The 17,764-nt window shown below is 45.6% G+C and overlaps 1 protein-coding gene across 1 annotated transcript in view; it reads right to left on the reverse strand.

Annotated features, from left to right (window-relative positions):
• Positions 1-316: 316 nt before the first annotated feature.
• The window catches only part of LOC118082688 (calpain-14), a 48,626-nt gene continuing 31,178 nt past the window's right edge, over positions 317-17,764 (reverse strand). The window contains exons 15-22 of the mRNA XM_060272963.2: positions 17,003-17,059; positions 14,971-15,028; positions 10,795-10,859; positions 8,518-8,586; positions 6,794-6,872; positions 3,651-3,767; positions 3,140-3,195; positions 317-2,047 (exon numbers count right to left, since the gene is read on the reverse strand). Of these exons, the coding sequence (XP_060128946.1) occupies positions 2,021-2,047; positions 3,140-3,195; positions 3,651-3,767; positions 6,794-6,872; positions 8,518-8,586; positions 10,795-10,859; positions 14,971-15,028; positions 17,003-17,059 (528 nt within the window). The 3' untranslated portion in view covers positions 317-2,020. The remainder of the gene's footprint in view (positions 2,048-3,139; positions 3,196-3,650; positions 3,768-6,793; positions 6,873-8,517; positions 8,587-10,794; positions 10,860-14,970; positions 15,029-17,002; positions 17,060-17,764) is intronic.

Here is a 17,764-nt window from a genome sequence, read left to right on the forward strand (position 1 = left end):
TAGTTCTTTCTGCTAATGCACCCAGTGAAAAGTGTGATGGCGTAGAAGTACCTCTCAATATAAATGAATGCATCCCTCCCGCCCCAGATAGATTGTGTGCTGCTTGCCACCATGCACACAGAAAATAGGAGCCATATCTTCAGAATTCTGGAAGTGTTTCTCTGCTAGATACCGTATATAAAATTTTCAAAAATGTCAAGGAAAGCACCATGGCAAGAACACTTTCCTTGGGATCCGCAGAACGGAGTTTGCATTGTACGAGTTAAGGCGTACAATGAGTTCACGAAGACCTCTTTTCACACATCTCAGTGCTACGTAGCGTTATAAAAACTTTATTGAATAATCAGCAAAGGGGATTATTCGGGATGCATGAACAATCAATAGTCACACAATAATGCTGCAATTACACTTAGTTGTGTTAAAAGGAGGCAATGCACAAACGTACAAAAATCAGATACATAAAATGATGGAGCACATTGGAACATATATACTTGGCTATAGCCATTTCCATAGAACCAGAGACTCATATAAATTGCAGAGTTGGAAGGGACCACGAGGGTCATCTAGTCCAACCCCCTGCAATGCAGGAATCTTTTGCCCAACGTGGGACTCATACCCATGTTAAGAGTCTCACTGAGCTATCTCATAGTTTCCTTCATAACCTGTGCAATACGTTACGAACTATATATAAAAAAGTTTTGCAGCGTGAAGTTTAGGCCCTGATTCTGCTCTGAAAGCAACATGTGCAGGCAGTGGGAACTGAATAGCAATTTTATCACCGACCTCAGCTGAAAAATGTAGGATAACAGTGGTTTGCTCGCCAGGAAGCAACAGAAAGTGGCAAACTACAGTTCTTGTGACCATCTCTGCCAAATCCCAAAGGACTGCACAGATTCTTGCATGCCTGTTTTCATTATCCTACCCTTTCCGATAAGCTTATGATGAGTAATTAAAAATAGCAATAAATAAATAAATACACTGTACGGTTAAGTAGGCCAGCTACTTACTCCAGCCCCAAATGGAAATGCAAATGGAGAAGAAAGAAATTTGGGGAGTGCCGCCCAACGTTCAAAGCTAAGCTTGGAAACAAAGGGAAGATGAGGCATTGTGGGATGCCTGGAGAAGGCACTCCATAATGACCTAAAAGGACATGTGAACCCTAACCTTTGCAGACAATCTGAAGGACTGTCAGTATAAATGTTCTTCATTTTTATCCAGGCTTGTCTATTACAAACTCTTACAAAATAATAAATACAAGAATAAGCAAAATTATAAATATAATAAAAACTCATTTTTAAAAACAACCTGAAAACAGTGTTTTAGCAACAATAACCATATCATTTTAAAAGTAGCAGCCCGTAAGATCAACCAGACGTCCAAAGCTTCTTGAAACAGATACCTAAAAAGACACTTATAAAGAGCCCAGCAGATCTCTACCAGGTATTCCAAAGCTTTGGGGCCACCACTGAAAAGGCCCTGCTTCTTTTAACTGCCTGTATGAGCTGCCACGATGAGATGGAGAGCAGTGGCTCCACAGCCAACCTTACAGCTCAGGCAAGTGCATCTTGGAAATGAGCTGCTGCAAGGCCTTTTAGGCCACTTGGCATTTGTTCACTTGCTCACTGTTCCTTGCTGCAGCAGCCATATAACTATTCCATCCTGGTTTAACAGCAGATACTCCTCAACGAATTGAAACGACACATGACTTAACACCACAGTCTTCATTGTCACGCAGCTGCTTGATCAGTAACTCAGATTTCTCCCCCCCCCCTTCTTCTAAGGGAAGCGCTTTTTAAAGAAGCCTCAGCCAATATGCTAGAAGCATGACCTTATGATTTCTGGCCATAATCCATGCTGCACTCACAAGCAGTCCCAAGAGACATCAATGGAGCTGAAGGAAACTCTTCCAAATTCCACAAAGCTGGACTCAAAATGTCCCCATATATGGATAAAAGGATGTCACTTCTGTCCTTGTGAAGGGGCCAGGTAGATTAGCTCAACTCTTCTCCTTTGCTTTACTTCATGAATAAAGAGTCATCATCATCCACTGCCAAATACCAAGGAGAAATGCATTAAAATGGTTTCATCCTGCTCTACTGCACTAGGGGCTAGCCTATGAAATGGTCTCCCGGTCACAGGACTTGGTCCATGGAGGTGGGGGCCCCTGGGGCATATCTATCTATTGGTCCATCAAGACCAAGATAGGCAGAACCACCACTGCCATCAGCAAGGAAGAAGGGCATCTCCATCAAGGCCTCCTCTTATGATTATTCTGCCGTCAACCCAGCCAACTTCAGGAAGACCTGTGTGGCAGGAGCAGCTCTGGTCTTGTGGCCCAGACTTTGCTCTCGTTCCCAGATATGGCATGCCTGCTGTAGTTCGCAGTAGTTGGCATAGTCCAGGCATCCCCAAACTGCGGCCCTCCAGATGTTTTGGCCTACAACGCCCATGATCCCTAGCTAACAGGACCAGTGGTTGGGGAAGATGGGAATTGTAGTCCAAAACATCTGGAGGGCCGAAGTTTGGGGATGCCTGGCATAGTCCCTTCTTAGCTCAACCAACTCTGTCTCTAGATATGAATGAATCAACTTATTTCTGTTCTGTTGGTTTTGTACAAATTCAGAAATAAGTTTGTTCCATTCATTGCAGATTTTTATAAGAAACGAACAAAAAAGCCTGCTTTTAAAACATACAGAGTTTACCTAAAATATGCATTTTGTACAAATTTCCCCCTAAAATAGGAAGGGTGGTTTGGGGTGGTTGTTGTTGTTTTGCATTTTCCATGTACCGGTAATAGATATATTTTAGTGCACACTGCAAAATTCAGAGAAGTGTGCAATCCACTTATTAACTGCTTTCTGATTTACTTGGAAGTTCTAGAGCTGCAGACTAAGTTGGTTTGCTTTATAATGTGGACTGTAAAAAATTATCCTCCATCCCCACAGATGAACCTAGGAAGCCAAGCTCCTGGAAGAGCTCTTGACCCAAGGGTTTCATTGTCCTGTCAATCACTGTCAATCACTTGAGAGTTATACAACCAATGAGGTGCTCCATTGATTGAGATATTAAACAGGAGACCCGGTTTCCCATAACAGATGGCGCTATGCTACAGCTGGGGGGGAAAGGTGTGTGTCCTTACCTCGGACTCTTGAAGATATATTCCTTTGCCATCTTTACTCGTATTGTGAAAGGCCTCTGCAAAAGGAAGAAATGAGGGAAACTGATGATGATTCCCAGGAAAGGATAAAATCTGTTTCTTATAGCCATGCTTGAGAAGAACAGAGGAAATGTGGGAGCCCATGGCTCACCTAGGCTCATTCTAGTAAGCTATTGTTTATCTTAGGGCAGATCCACACCATCCATTTAAAGCACATTTAAAGTGCATGTTTTCCACCAAATAATAATGGGAACTGTGGTTTCCCCTTCACCAAGCTACAATTCCAAGCACCCTTAAGAAACCAAGGATCCCAGGATTCTTTGGGGTAAGTCATGTGCTTTGAAAGTGTGTTGAATGTGCTTTAAATGCACAGTGTTGCTCTCTCCTTAATGTCCTAAGATAGTCATTATGTTACAGACAGAGGACTTGTGACTGAAACCCAGTTTTGCTTGAGAGAAATAGAGAGAAATACGGCAGTCATCTGCCTCCTCACCCATCATGAGTTCTACACGCAGCATGAAGCAGGCAAAGCTCTCAAAGGTGATGTTCAGGCCAGGGTTCCCATATCGCATGACCAGCAGCTTGCAGAGTTCATTGCTGAGGGAGATTCCTTTAGAAAGATAAGAAAGACCCCAAAGACATTTAGGCTTACTGTTCAGATTTTCCACATACAGTGGTACCTCTACTTACGAATTTAATGCGTTCCGAACGCACATTCGTAAGTCGAAAAAAATTGTAAGTCGAATCCCATAGGAATGTATTGGGAGAAAAAATTCGTAAGTCAAAGCAACCCTATCTAAAAATTCGTAAGTAGAAAAAATCCTATCTAAACCGCATCCAAGATGGCGGATGGAGCTCCGTTCGTAAGTAGAAACATTCGTAAGTAGAGTTATTCGTAAGTAGAGGTACCACTGTACAATCACAGTGCAAATGGTTCTGGACTGCTTTTCATGTATTTAATTTTATCCACCTTTCCCCCCAGTGCAGGACAATTAACTCACATTTGGTGAGAATGCTGCTGATTGTTTAGCACCTATTGCGGCTAAACTGGTCACAAAAACACCATTCTGCTTTTAATCAGAGGGATGCCTCTCCTCCCTTCCAGGGAGGAGGAAGAGGAAGACAGTATAGATTTACAACAGGCATTTGAGGGGGATAGCAGCTCAGAGGCAGGTGAGGGGGAAAGCTGGGAAATCATGGGAGAGCCGGAACAACACCCAGCTGACACGTTGTCATTAGAAAGTATTCCCAACCCTCCATCTCCCAGAACCCGGCGAGCCTTAAAAGTTGGAGAGCAAAGAGCTCAAAGACAGAGGGCATGTAGCAGCACCCATAGAGGAGACAATGAGAATGATGAATGAGGAAGTAGGAGAGACAAGGGGTGGAGGTTTACTCGGGACAAGGCCATTATCCAAGAGGCTGGGTTCTACAGGCTCTCTCTGTAAAGATTGAAATAAAAAAGGAAGGTAAGAAACTTTTCCTTGTCTTTATACTTTCCTAGGCAACCAGCCAGGAGCCCCTGACACTGCCATGGGCAGAAAGCTGGACTCGATTGTGGATAGTCCTAGTTATATTATTTACTACATTGATATTATTCCATCTTGAATCCCTTAAAACAACTCAGTGAGGCAGGAGAGGCTAAAATATAGCGACAGGTCAGAATCACCCAATAAGTTTCGTGGCTGAGTGGAGATTTAAACCTGATTCTTGCCAGCCATAGGCTGACACTAATCACACTGGCCTTACATATGAAGACAGCGGAAATGGTGGCAGTGATGATGCTGGAAGCCATCCCTCCCTTCACCAGAACCACGCAGAATTTTGCATGCCATCAATTAAGAAATTACTGCCATGAAGCACATGAAAGTAAAGCGCTGAGAATCACTGGGATTTAAGCATCTGTTACATGAAGAGCAATGGAATATGTGACGGAAGCGCACCAAATCAATTAATAATGCATTTCTTAATTTAATCACACAAAGTTTGTTAATTTGATGTTCAAAATGCTGTATTTTTAATTGCATTACGCTTCCGGTGATGATTGGCTTATTGTTGTCATACGGTGTAGCAAGTGAATGGCAATGAATTCTCATTTCATTTCTTTTCGTATACAGTCTTAAAGTGTAACTTTTATCGTGCTTTCTATATGTTAGTTTCGAACTAAATTAAGTTAATTAAGCTCCAGCTCCAGTGTCACTGTGAACTGTACTAATCTCATTTAATAAAGCTGCTTTCCCCGCACCTTCCCACCATTTACCTTACAGCCATTTTTGAATCAAGCGTAATTATTGAAGAGCCAAAATTAATCCTCAGATTCAATTCAGTTCATTTCAAGAAAAATCTAGTGGGACAAACAACTTACATTTCCAAAAACAGGTCTGAGCAGAGGAAGTTAATGAATCTGCTACTGTGCTCTTTGAGCGTGCAGTTTATCTGGTCTGATCTAAAATGTGTGACGATTCAGAGATCTGGCAAAACAGACCTGTGCTGCTTCCATTGGGTTATATACTAACTACTTGACTGACACATAGCATATGTGAGTAGTAGGGCATCAGATTAATTAGGACACCACTCTATGGGTAAATGGGAATCCCATGAGTGAAGCTGATAGAAGGAGGTGGATTCCAAGCCCTTATCAGGGATAATTAGTACTGTATTTAAAGGAACCCGCTCAGCAGCTGATTGCAAGAGATCGGGGAGGGAGATAAGAGACGCTAGCTCCCTTCCTGGCCCTGGCCCCTTGCCCTGGCCTCCACTGTTGTGTTTCCCCAGCTGACATGTGACTGGCTGATTAGATTATCTGTCTGGAAATTGTAGAAATGGCTCCCTTTCCTTTCCTAAAGAAGCTACAGAACTGTGAGTTGAACCCCATAAAAATAGGATTTTTTCCCCTTTGCAAGGTAAACTCAACAACTTTGAGCTGATCCTCCAAAATGGAGCTTTCCCCCTTTGCAAAAAAGCTGCACAACTGTGAGCTGATCCAAAAAAAAAAAACCCACAGGGCTTTCCCCCTTTCCTCCTCTAAAAATCAGTTGCATCTTTTGGTCAGGTGCATCTTATGGAGTGAAAAATAGGTTATTTATTAAATCTCCTAGCCACTTTATCTTGCCCCAGGCAACTCAGAGCAACCTGCAACCAAACACATAACCTGATGATGGGACAGTGCTGAAAACTGTGTTGAGACGGTGTTTTCTTGCCTTTAGAGGATGTTGTTGGACTACATCTTCCATCGCCATTGGGATGCTGGCTGGGGCTGTTGGGAGATGCAAGCCCAACATAATCTGGAGGACCACAGGTTCTCCATCACTGACCTAGGAAGAATGTGTAATCTATATCACAGCATCAGTCCAGCACAGAAGGCTTCAGCACATGCCCAGCATATCTTACAGCAGGGGCAAGGGCCAATGTAGTGGCCTTAGCTGTCGCTGGGCTACAACTCCCATCATCCTTGATCATTGGCCACATGGGCTTGGAGCTGATGGGAGCTCTACCTGGGTCCTCATCTCTGATTTATAACCTGCAGGAACAAAGAACACAAGACTAGCTCACAGAAGCCACCCAAATGCCTGGGGGAAGTCTGCAAGCTTGAATGCTACAAAAACAAAACAAAAGCAAAACTCTTCCTTTTTCCCTCACCTAATTCTTGCACAGATGCTTGCAGCTCTGCTTGATCCAAGGTTCCTGTTTGCTGAATATCATTTTTCTGGAAAACTGCCTGTCACAAAAAAAGAAAGAAAGAGGGAGATAACTAAGTAAGCAGGGCATACCAACCCATTCACCCCTCAGTTGGCTATGCCTGCACCACTGCCACCCCTTTCTTCATTCAATGCAAAGGGCGCAGAGGTCCTGTTGCCACCTGAGGGAAGCAGACAATTGCTGGCAGACTGCCTAGCCTGAAAAGCAAAACAACAGAGTTAGCCGTTTTGTTGCAGATGGAGAATTGATAGGACCATCGGAAATATATCTGCCGCTCTGTGTCTGTCTGGCTACCTTTCTGCCCATCTGGACGCAAGCTATGAACAAGACCACAGAGAGAGAGGGGGGGTGGGGTGGGGTGGGGGGAGGTCATAGCTCAGTGACAGAGCATCTGTTTCAGGTTTGATGCACCTCAAGTTCCTAGCCCACCTTTAGCTTCCCATCCCCCAATGGAGAGGGAGCAATTCAAGGCAGGACAGAGGCCCAAACATTGCCCTGTTCCTGCCCATGCCTAGAAGAAGCAGAATAAAATAGCAATCATGTGCAAAACAGTAGACTAAATAATGCACAACAAGAAAAATTCTGCCTGTTTGCTTAATTCACGTTGCAGGATTTAGTTCCTGCTGAAATATTTGGGCTAGCTTTGAACTTCAAAATGGCACTCCTAACTTTGCCACTCCGGTTTGCAGGTTCTATGTTGCTTTTTTCTGGCATGTGAGCAGGACTGTTGCATAAAAGATTTGAGCAGGGGGAGAAGGTGCTTAAGCTGGCTGTGGTGGCTAGAAGTGGGTTCTTTCCTTCCTTCTCTTCCCCCCCCCAAATGTTGCCTGCTTGACAGCAGCTCTTTAAAAAAACACCTTTTTTCTGGGTGCCACAGAAACCTCTGGCAGCCAAGGTAGAATTCTGTCCACACCCCTGTTAGGCAGCATTTTTAAAACAATAAAAAAGTGGTTGGGTGGGGAGGAACCTGGTGCCAGGTTAAGCTTAACCTTTATTAGTTGCTTGTGACCTAGTAGAAGCCTGGTGGGGACACACACAGCATCCTTGCCTGCTCACCTATAGGAAATTCTTTTTTCCACCGCTGGCAATTATAGGACCCCAGGGATCTCCAGAAAAAGCACAGCTTTGAGGCTGTCACAATGCCTATCTGCCCAACATGGTTTCCACCTGGTGCCACCCTGGTATTTTAAAGAGGGGGTGGCTCAGCCTCCTCAGAGTGGCAGTGGTACCTGCCCTTTCCCCACCCACCCCTCCCTATGCCAGCACCAGCAGTAGAACTGGAGGGGAAGGAGGCAATTGCCCCTATTGAATCATAGAGTTGGAAGAGACCACAAGGGCCATCCAGTCCAACCCCCTGCCAAGCAGGAAACACCATCAAAGCATTCCTGACAGGTGGCTGCCAAGCCTCCGCTTAAAGACCTCCAAAGAAGGAGACTCCACCACACTCCTTGGCAGCAAATTCCACTGTCGAACAGCTCTTACTGTCAGGAAGTTCTTCCTAATGTTTCGGTGTTTGCCTCCCTCTCAACTCCAGTACTAGAGGAGTTTCAAAAAATGGTGAGAAAGTAATGAGGTTCTTGAATCTCCACCCACTCGATTGTCATATTGGCACATGGGCACACACACACACACACACACACACACACACACACACACTTCTTTACCTGGTACTGAAGCAGCTTCTTCCACAGGCATCTGAATTCTTGAATGCTCAGGGTGCCAGTGTTATTAAACTGAATCGTGCAGTCAAGGTGTACAATATTCAAATGAAGTTTGATGCTGGGGGAGAATGAGCGAACCTGGAAAAGTTCTGATTAGACCAACCTGAGAGCAGTGAAGTCAAAGACTTTGGATTAAAAGTAGAGAAGCCACCAGGGGAATTTCTCGATTTTTGTACTTCCACTAAAAATGTGACCTAGTGCCTAATGCAACCCAAGTCAAAGCTAAGTTATTGATTTCAAGAGGTCTTTGAACCTTGCCCCAAGGGCTACTCTTCCTTTTCCTAAAATCAATGAGCATTTTCTCATTAACTTCAAAGACAGCACAAAGCAAACTATGGACTGTGTATTCATGAGAGTTAAAACAAGCACATACACTGTTTACTCAGATTTAGCCTTTATGAGGGCAACATTCAGCACAATTCTGTGTCTATTCAGAAGTAACTTCTGTTGCGTTCAATGGGATTTACTCCCTGGGTTGGGATCACAGCCTTGGTTACAAAGAGATACATCCTCCTGGCCTCAACCAGACATCCTTCCTAAGGTCTCAGCTGGGTTGCCTGGCATGCTTTGGAGATCTCAGAAGGAGTCTTGCCTTCTCTCCTTACCCCATTCCTAGACTACCAATCTTTCCAAGATCTGTAGCTTTAATATTATGTTCAATAGGAGGAAATGGGAATAAGACTCGGGGCAATAGCAGGCAATGGTGTGAGGAAGCCAGGTGAGCAAAACCACCCAGAGTATAAGAGCTCATCATCCATCCATCCATCCATCCATCCATCCATCCTTCCTTCATTCATTCATTCATTCATTCATTCATTCATAGCATTCGTACCTTGCTGTTCAGCCAAATAGGCTCCCAGGGCAGTTTACATAAAATTAAAACAAGACACCCTACCTGCAGGCCTACATTCTAATAAACAGGGATAAGGGACAAGGTGGGAAGAGGAAAACAAATGTCAAAAACTCAGGCACTACTGCTCAGGAGCAAGGAGACAGTCACTCCCTGGTCTCAGGGTCTGGTCCACAGAGACATGATCCAGCAATCTCACTGACTCTACGCTGGTCTGAGTTTGCTCAGCATCTGGATGGGAGATCTCCCAGAAAGCCCCATGGACTCTGCCTGCACACACTGCCTTTCTCCTTCCCATTTCTCTACCTCCCAACAATTCAAAGGAGTTGAATATGTAACTACTGTATTCCATATTTGGAAACTGTCAAAAGAAAGCAACCCCCCTTCTTCAGTGCCGAAACATTGGTCAATTATTTTGCTATCTGCCCGACAGAACCAGGTATTCATGTGTGGATTATACCTGTGGACTAAAACAGGGGCGTAGGGCATGCAAACCCTATCTATTCATGACAGATTGATTCACCCCAGGGGCATAGCCAGGATGAAAATCAGGGGGCCAAGGGGCGGGGCCAAGGGGCAGGGGAGGGGCCACAGCAGGGCAAGGAAAGCTCCCTGCTCCTTTGCCAGCTTTCCCTCCTCACGCCCCGGCGATCGCAGAGGGGGAGGAGGGGATCGGAGCAGCCCGATTTCGGGCTGCTCCGACTCCCTCCTCCCCCTCCTCGAACGGCAGGGGCGAGGGGGCGCCAGGATCAGCCCAAAATCGGGCTGCTCCGACTCCCTCCTTCCCCCTCCGCGATCGGCTGGGGCGAGGGGGAGCCAGGATCAGCCCGAAATCGGGCTGCTCCGACTCCCTCCTCCCCCTCTGCAATCGCCGGGGCAGGTGGAGGGAAAGCCCCAGAGCCACACAAAGCGGTTGCCTGGCTTTCCCTCCGTCTCCCTTCTCCCTTGCTGGCTGTGGGGAGACGGCACCGGGCGGGCAGCGGGGCAGGCTGGCCAGCGGCCCTGCTTCTAGGGGGGGCAATTGCCCCCTCCTGCCCCCCTGCCTACGCCCATGATTCACCCTGTTTCTCAGTCCCTAACCTTCCTGTGTTGAGCATGGAAGGTCCGCAGGCCATTTTTGCTTGAACATCTTGCAATATTCCCCCCCCGCCCCCGCTTTGTCAGGGTCCCCGGTCTTGTTCAACTGAAAACAGGTAAATGTTTCCTGCAGACACTCACAGCTCAATATGGGAAAAGTCAGGGATTGAGCAGGTGGGGCAACAGGCACTGGAATGTGTCAGCCGCCCCCTGCCCCTCATCCACAGATAGATATTTGTGTGTTTAGACAAACACCAAGGCACAGCTGCAGTTAAACCAAGTAGGCAGGATACATCTAAGAGGGCCAATATACCCCGGCAGGCATCCAGGCTAAATCTCAGGCCATGGTTCTGAAGCTCTGGAAAGGGGAAAAAAAGGTATAATTGAATGAGAATAGGGAGACAAAGCAAATCCACAAGCAGGAGAATAATATCCGGGTCCCAAGTGGTAATGGTAGCCCTCTTTGGAACAGAGCACATTGGCAGCATGCTCACATGGCAACTGCCTTCAACAGGAGAGATAGACACAAAGGTTCTGGTACAGACTGTTACAGTAGATGCCAGCGAGAACAGAAACCAGGCTATGCCTTTGTATTGGGGCATGGCTCAAGTCCGCCAGTTTCAATGACATGCAATCCCAAGGAAATGTGCACAGGCGGGTGTGTCTGATTGACCTTGGGAGAAGTCTGCCTTTGCCTTTTTCTGCTTGGTTTGTCCCTTGTGTAGCTCGACTAGCAGCAACAGGCGACAACCAGGGATAAATCTGACAAGTTTTGTGTCCTCTGCCTCTCTTAGGAGACAGAGCCGAGCCTCGGTTAGCGATAAGCGGATGACAAGAAATGGAACAGAAAGGGAGTCTAATCTTGTTGCAAATCATGATTATAGATTGCCTGCAGACTTCCATGGAGCAGGCAACAGGCTCATAACTCACCGATCCCTTCTCTACAGAAACCGACAATGTTTTAATCTCATTATAGCCCTGTTTATTAAATATGAATCATGCACTGTAAAGTTTGGAAATGAAAGCCTTAAAATTGATTGCCTATGAAGAATAAAAGATGAGCAGCATAGCCTGGTTAGTTTCCTTATAGATTTCCTGGTGGCTGATGGGTTACTTTGGAAAGATACTCGAGCACAGATAAAATAGCCATCTCACCCGCAGTCTTAAAAGAAGCTAAAACCCTGAATAGAGACAAAGGTTCTATTTTGCTTTCTGTTTACTCTGAACCTGTGCCACAAGAGCTTTTATCTCATTAGCGTCAACAGTTTCAGATCTTATCCATTTATAAATTAGGAATCGTCTGCCTTGTTTATTGGCTACACTCGGTCTGTAAGCTATATCTGGAGGTAGAACAGCTTGCAGGAAAAATAGGACTGGGCTTTCTTGGAACCCATATTTGCCATTCACTTATTTAGAGGCACTTACATAGTGCTTGGGACGCGGGTGAAACAGGAGTCGCCAGCTCGTGAACTCCTGCCTGTAAAGTTTGTCCCTTACTACTGAGCAGATGGCGCTGTGGGTTAAACCACTGAGCCTAGGGCTTGCCGATCAGAAGGTCGGCAGTTCGAGTCCCCGCGACGGGGTGAGCTCCCGTTGCTCAGTCCCAGCTCCTGCCAACCTAGCAGTTCAAAAGCACGTCAAAGTGCAAGTATATAAATATGGTAGGTACCGCTCCGGCAGGAAGGTAAACAGCGTCTCCGTGCACCACTCTGGTTTCGCCAGAAGCAGCTTAGTCTTGCTGGCCACATGACCTGGAAAAACTGTCTGCAGACAAACACCGGCTCCCTCAGCCAGTGAAGTGAGATGACGCCGCAACCCCAGAGTCGTTCATGACTGGACTTAACTGTCAGGGTTCCCTTTACCTTTTCTTAACCTAAGTCTGCAGTTGCCAACCTCCATGCTGTTGGTGGGGGTTAGGATCCAGCAGACACCTCCACCTGCTAACCTCAACCAACAGAGGGTTCCACTGTTACGGATGCCCCACTATTACGGAGGAAGCACTCTTGGCTGGGGTGTTGCCACTGGCAACAGCCAGCGGGGGTCCCCCAAACAGGATGTTGCAGCAGCAGGGCAAGGGTGGAGCTGGGCAAGTCATGGATCTGCTGACTCCTACTCCAGTCCTTCTGTCATAGAAGAAGCCAGCCTGGCACTCTCTGCTGCGCCAGGCTGGAACAGATGCAGTAACAGCAACGCCTCCACACCACCTTCCAACTTGGCAATCAGGAAACTGGAAAGGCAGCAGTTGCCGCACAGGATGTGCCCCTCCACACCTTGGCAGTCCACCCTAGGATTGGTCTGCCCAATGTTTTTAGGGTACGCTTAATAAAATATGAATGGCACAAACATTCACAGGAAAGAGTGAATAGTAAAGAAATCTAAATATACTACAAAAGCCAAAAGCCTTTCTAAATAAAATACGGTGGGAGTAGCCGGTTTGTTGGTTTGTTTGCAGTATCTTGAACTGAGACGGAGTCAGCCAAGAAGGCTTCCCGGGGCGGGAAAGAAGGAGCTGGGCAGAGACCGGAATAGTGAAAAGAAATGGTAACAACTAGCGATAGTATATGCAAAGTTTGGAAACGCATTCAACAAAAATAATGCAGCTACGTTTTTTCCCCCTGGAGCTATACCTGTTTGTTTGTTTTTGTTTCAATTGTATTTTGTGGTTCCATTTTTAGTATATTGCAACTTCATGCCCACCCTAAGATCATATTTGATGAAGAGCAGGAAAGGAATTTTATAAATAAGTAAAATAAAAAAGAAAGCATTGGTAATGGAAGGAGAAATTGCTATAGGGAACATCCTGGAGAAGAGGAACGCCAGAGGAATTATAACGCAAGAAGACATCAAAGGGGAAAGGCTAAATAGTAAGAAAGGATGGCTCTGTTGATGGAGAATTTGGGGTGCCTGGAGATAGTTCTCTGCTCTCACAACTTGGGAATTCAAGCTGTGCCCCAGGCTCAAGACCAAAGTCACAGGGGTGTGTCATCAAGAGCTCTGATGATCAGTACCCTGAATCATACTGTAGTTGCAGTGTCCTTCCTTAATGGAGAGGATGATAAGTCATCGCCTAAGGATATGCCTGCTTTCAAAGCTCTCTGATACAACCGTAAGGGAACTACTAGCATCCGGCTTCCAGCCCTGCAAAGCCACCTCTTCTGTGATGTCTAGCTGGGAGAAAGTCACTTTCTCTGTTGCATCTCCTCACCCCACCCCACCCGGTCACTGCTGCATCCTCAGCCAGATGTGATATTCTGTTTCTGGAAATTCCCTAAAGGCACAACCCTAAAAGCCTGCCCCTGGTCCTAGGCTCCTGATGGAGCACATCGCCAATGCAATGGTCCAACATCTTGTTCTCACAGAGGGTAACCAGTTGCCTGTGAGAAGCCCACAAACAGGACCTGAGCACCGCACTCTTCTTCCACATTGGCAGCCATTGCTACATCTTGGGGTTCGGTGGCTGTTGTGGGGTTTGTGCTATGACAATACAGGATTGTTCAGAGCAGAGCAGCCATTAATACTGAGCAAGCGAAGAGAGGATAACATGTTTTGTTTGCAGAAAGCACCAGCATGCCAACAGCAGTTTAAAAGGATCAGTTGCGTGAGGACCTCTGACTGAGACCCAGGGAAGCCACATTGCCAGTCAGAGCTAGACTGGTGACAGGGAGCAGCCACTGGGACCATACAACACTGGTCCTAAAAGATCTACATTGGCTCCCAGTATGTTTCTGAGCACAATTCAAAGTGTTGATGCTGACCTTTAAAGCCCTAAGCAGCCTTGGCCCAGTATACCTGAAGGAACGTCTCCACCCCCATCGTTCAACCCAGACACTGAGGTCCAGCGCCGAGGGCCTTCTGGTGGCTCCCTCACTGCGAGAAGTGAGGTTACAGGGAACCAGGCAGAGGGCCTTCTCAGTAGTGGCGCCCGCCCTGTGGAATGCCCTCCCATCAGATGTCAAGGAAATAAACAACTATCTGACTTTTAGAAGACATCTGAAAGCTGCCCTGTTTAGGGAATTTTAAAATGTTTGATGTTTTATCGTGTTTTTAATATTCTGTTGGGAGCCACCCAGAGTGGCTGGGGAAACCCAGCCAGATGGGCGGGGTATAAATAAATTATTATTATTATTATTATTATTATTATTATTATTATTATTATTATTATTGTTATTACCGGAGCACACCAGCAGAACATGAGAGCAAAGACTTCTTTGAATTTTATTCCTAAGCAACTGAGCCCCAGAAGGTAAAAGTGGTAGAGTTGCTATAATTAAGAGTATGAAAATGTTATCATTTAAACACGGTTAACAGAGGTTGACACAATACAGTACCACCTGCAGAGCCTAATGAGAAATGTACCCATCTCTTGTGGAGACTGAGCTACATAATGAAAACCCTCACTGCCATTCTGCACTTGGGTCTGTGTATATACTGTACGTGATGCTGCTTTCTGCAGTCTAGATCATACTTACTCGTCCATGCCACATTGTTCAAAATCCTCAGCAGCTGGATTGCATTTATCTCAGGATACTAAAGCAAGAGAGACAGGATATTATAGAAAAACCCAAGCTTTGCATGTTTCAAGTTCTACGCATTCAAAAGACCGTAATTTTTAATGGAGGTATCGCATAGAAAACTGAGCATCACGTATGTACACAGATCAGCTGTGAAAGTCAAGGCATTTTCGTAAGATATCAGCAGTGCCTATGGTCATCAGAGAGGGATGTTCATCCTTATAAGCTTATGGTGGGAATCTCTATGGTGTGAACCTTGCAACCGGCTTTATTGTTGTTTAGTCGTTTAGTCGTGTCCGACTCTTCGTGACCCCATGGACCATAGCACGCCAGGCACTCCTGTCTTGCACTGCCTCCCGCAATTTGGTCAAACTCATGTTCGTAGCTTCGAGAACACTGTCCAACCATCTTGTCCTCTGTCGTCCCCTTCTCCTAGTGCCCTCAATCTTTCCCAACATCAGGGTCTTTTCCAAGGATTCTTCTCTTCTCATGAGGTGGCCAAAGTATTGGAGCCTGAGCTTCATGATCTGTCCTTCCAGGGAGCACTCAGGGCTGATTTCCTTAAGAATGGATAGGTTTGATCTTCTTGCAGTCCATGGGACTCTCAAGAGTCTCCTCCAGCACCATAATTCAAAAGCATCAATTCTTCGGCGATCAGCCTTCTTTATGGTCCAGCTCTCACTTCCATACATCACTACTGGGAAAACCATAGCTTTAACTATACGGACCTTTGTCGGCAAGGTGATGTCTCTGCTTTTTAAGATGCTGTCTAGGTTTGTCATTGCTTTTCTCCCAAGAAGCAGGCGTCTTTTAATTTCGTGACTGCTGTCACCATCTGCAGTGATCAAGGAGCCCAAGAAAGTAAAATCTCTCACTGCCTCCATTTCTTCCCCTTCTATTTGCCAGGAGGTGATGGGACCAGTGGCCATGATCTTGGTTTTTTTGATGTTGAGCTTCAGACCATATTTTGCGCTCTCCTCTTTCACCCTCATTAAAAGGTTCTTTAATTCCTCCTCGCTTTCTGCCATCAAGGTTGTGTCATCTGCATATCTGAGGTTGTTGATATTTCTTCCGGCAATCTTAATTCTGGCTTGGGATTCATCTAGTCCAGCCTTTCGCATGATGAATTCCGCATATAAGTTAAATAAGCAGGGAGACAATATACAACCTTGTCGTACTCCTTTCCCAATTTTGAACCACTCAGTTGTTCCATATCCAGTTCTAACTGTAGCTTCTTGTCCCACATAGAGATTTCTCAGGAGACAGATGAGGTGATCAGGCACTCCCATTTCTTTAAGAACTTGCCATAGTTTGCTGTGGTCGACACAGTCAAAGGCTTTTGCATAGTCAATGAAGCAGAAGTAGACGTTTTTCTGGAACTCTCTAGCTTTCTCCATAATCCAGCGCATATTTGCTATTTGGTCTCTGGTTCCTCTGCCCTTTCGAAATCCAGCTTGCACTTCTGGGAGTTCTCGGTCCACATACTGCCTAAGCCTGCCTTGTAGAATTTTAAGCATAACCTTGCTAGCGTGTGAAATGAGCGCAATTGTGCGGTAGTTGGAGCATTCTTTGGAGCACCGGCTTTATTATTTTGTCCCAATTTCCTTCCTTTCTTCCTTCAAGTGGTGATGAGCTGATATATGTTTGAAAAGATATAAAAATCAATTCAAACCATAGTGGAGGGATTGTTCTATAGCAGGCATCCCCAAACTGCGGCCCTCCAGATGTTTTGGCCTACAACTCCCATGATCCCTAGCTAACAGGACCAGTGGTCAGGGATGATGGGAACTGTAGTCCAAAACATCTGGAGGGCCGAAGTTTGGGGATGCCTGTTCTATAGGCACTGTCTGATGGGGTTTCATCAACATGCTTTCCAAAATGTAGGTTTCTCTCTCTCTCCCCCCCCCTCTCCTACATTTTTTTTCACGGAAACTAACAGGAACAGGGCAGTTTGGTTATTCCCTCTGGCGGACCCTATAGGCAGACTTACTTGATCAAAGTACTTAGTGAAGAAATCTTGCCAATCTTCATGTTCATCAACTATTTCCTGCAGACAACAACAACAAATTAGAACACAAGCAGGATGGAAAGGCTGCAGCTCAAGATCTAGGTAAAGGTTTGCAGTGGATCAGCAGGCCAAGCCACTAGACCCACAGAGGTTTAGTGGCAAGAGAACAGTCAAACTTATCCTAGAAAAATTCCTTCAGTAGCACCTTAAAGACCAACTAAATTTTTATTTTGGTATGAGCTTTCGTGTGCATGCACACTTCGTCAGATGGTGCTACTGAAGGAATTTTTTTATTTTGTTTCGACTCAGACCAACACGGCTACTACCTGTAACTTATCCTAGAAAAATCGACTTTCTGCAGTCCAATTCTGCCTGCCAATTTACAAGAATTTAAGGGGAAGAGAACAGACACCCACAGCCACGAGAGTGTTGAGTTTGGCTTTTTTGATCAGAGCCCCCACTCAGTAACGGCCATTCCCAAGATGCCGTGAGAATGAGCATCCACTTGGCTTATGTATTCTTAAGTCTTTTCTCTTGATATGATGAATGCCAGCTGCTGGGGTTCATTCAAAGGGAGTGTATTCACTTCCCATAAGTTACAACATCAACATACTCTTGTGGTGCTGTTAGAACATTAAAAAACAAAGTGAGTTACACCTCTTCTCCCCTTTTAAAAGCACACGGCAGGGATCGCCTATATATTTCCAGGTTTACATCCTGCCATTCAGGCCTCTAAGTGAAGCT

This window comes from Zootoca vivipara, chromosome 3, assembly GCF_965207765.1.
Source record: "Zootoca vivipara chromosome 3, rZooViv2.hap1.1, whole genome shotgun sequence".
Classification (NCBI taxonomy): domain Eukaryota; kingdom Metazoa; phylum Chordata; class Lepidosauria; order Squamata; family Lacertidae; genus Zootoca; species Zootoca vivipara.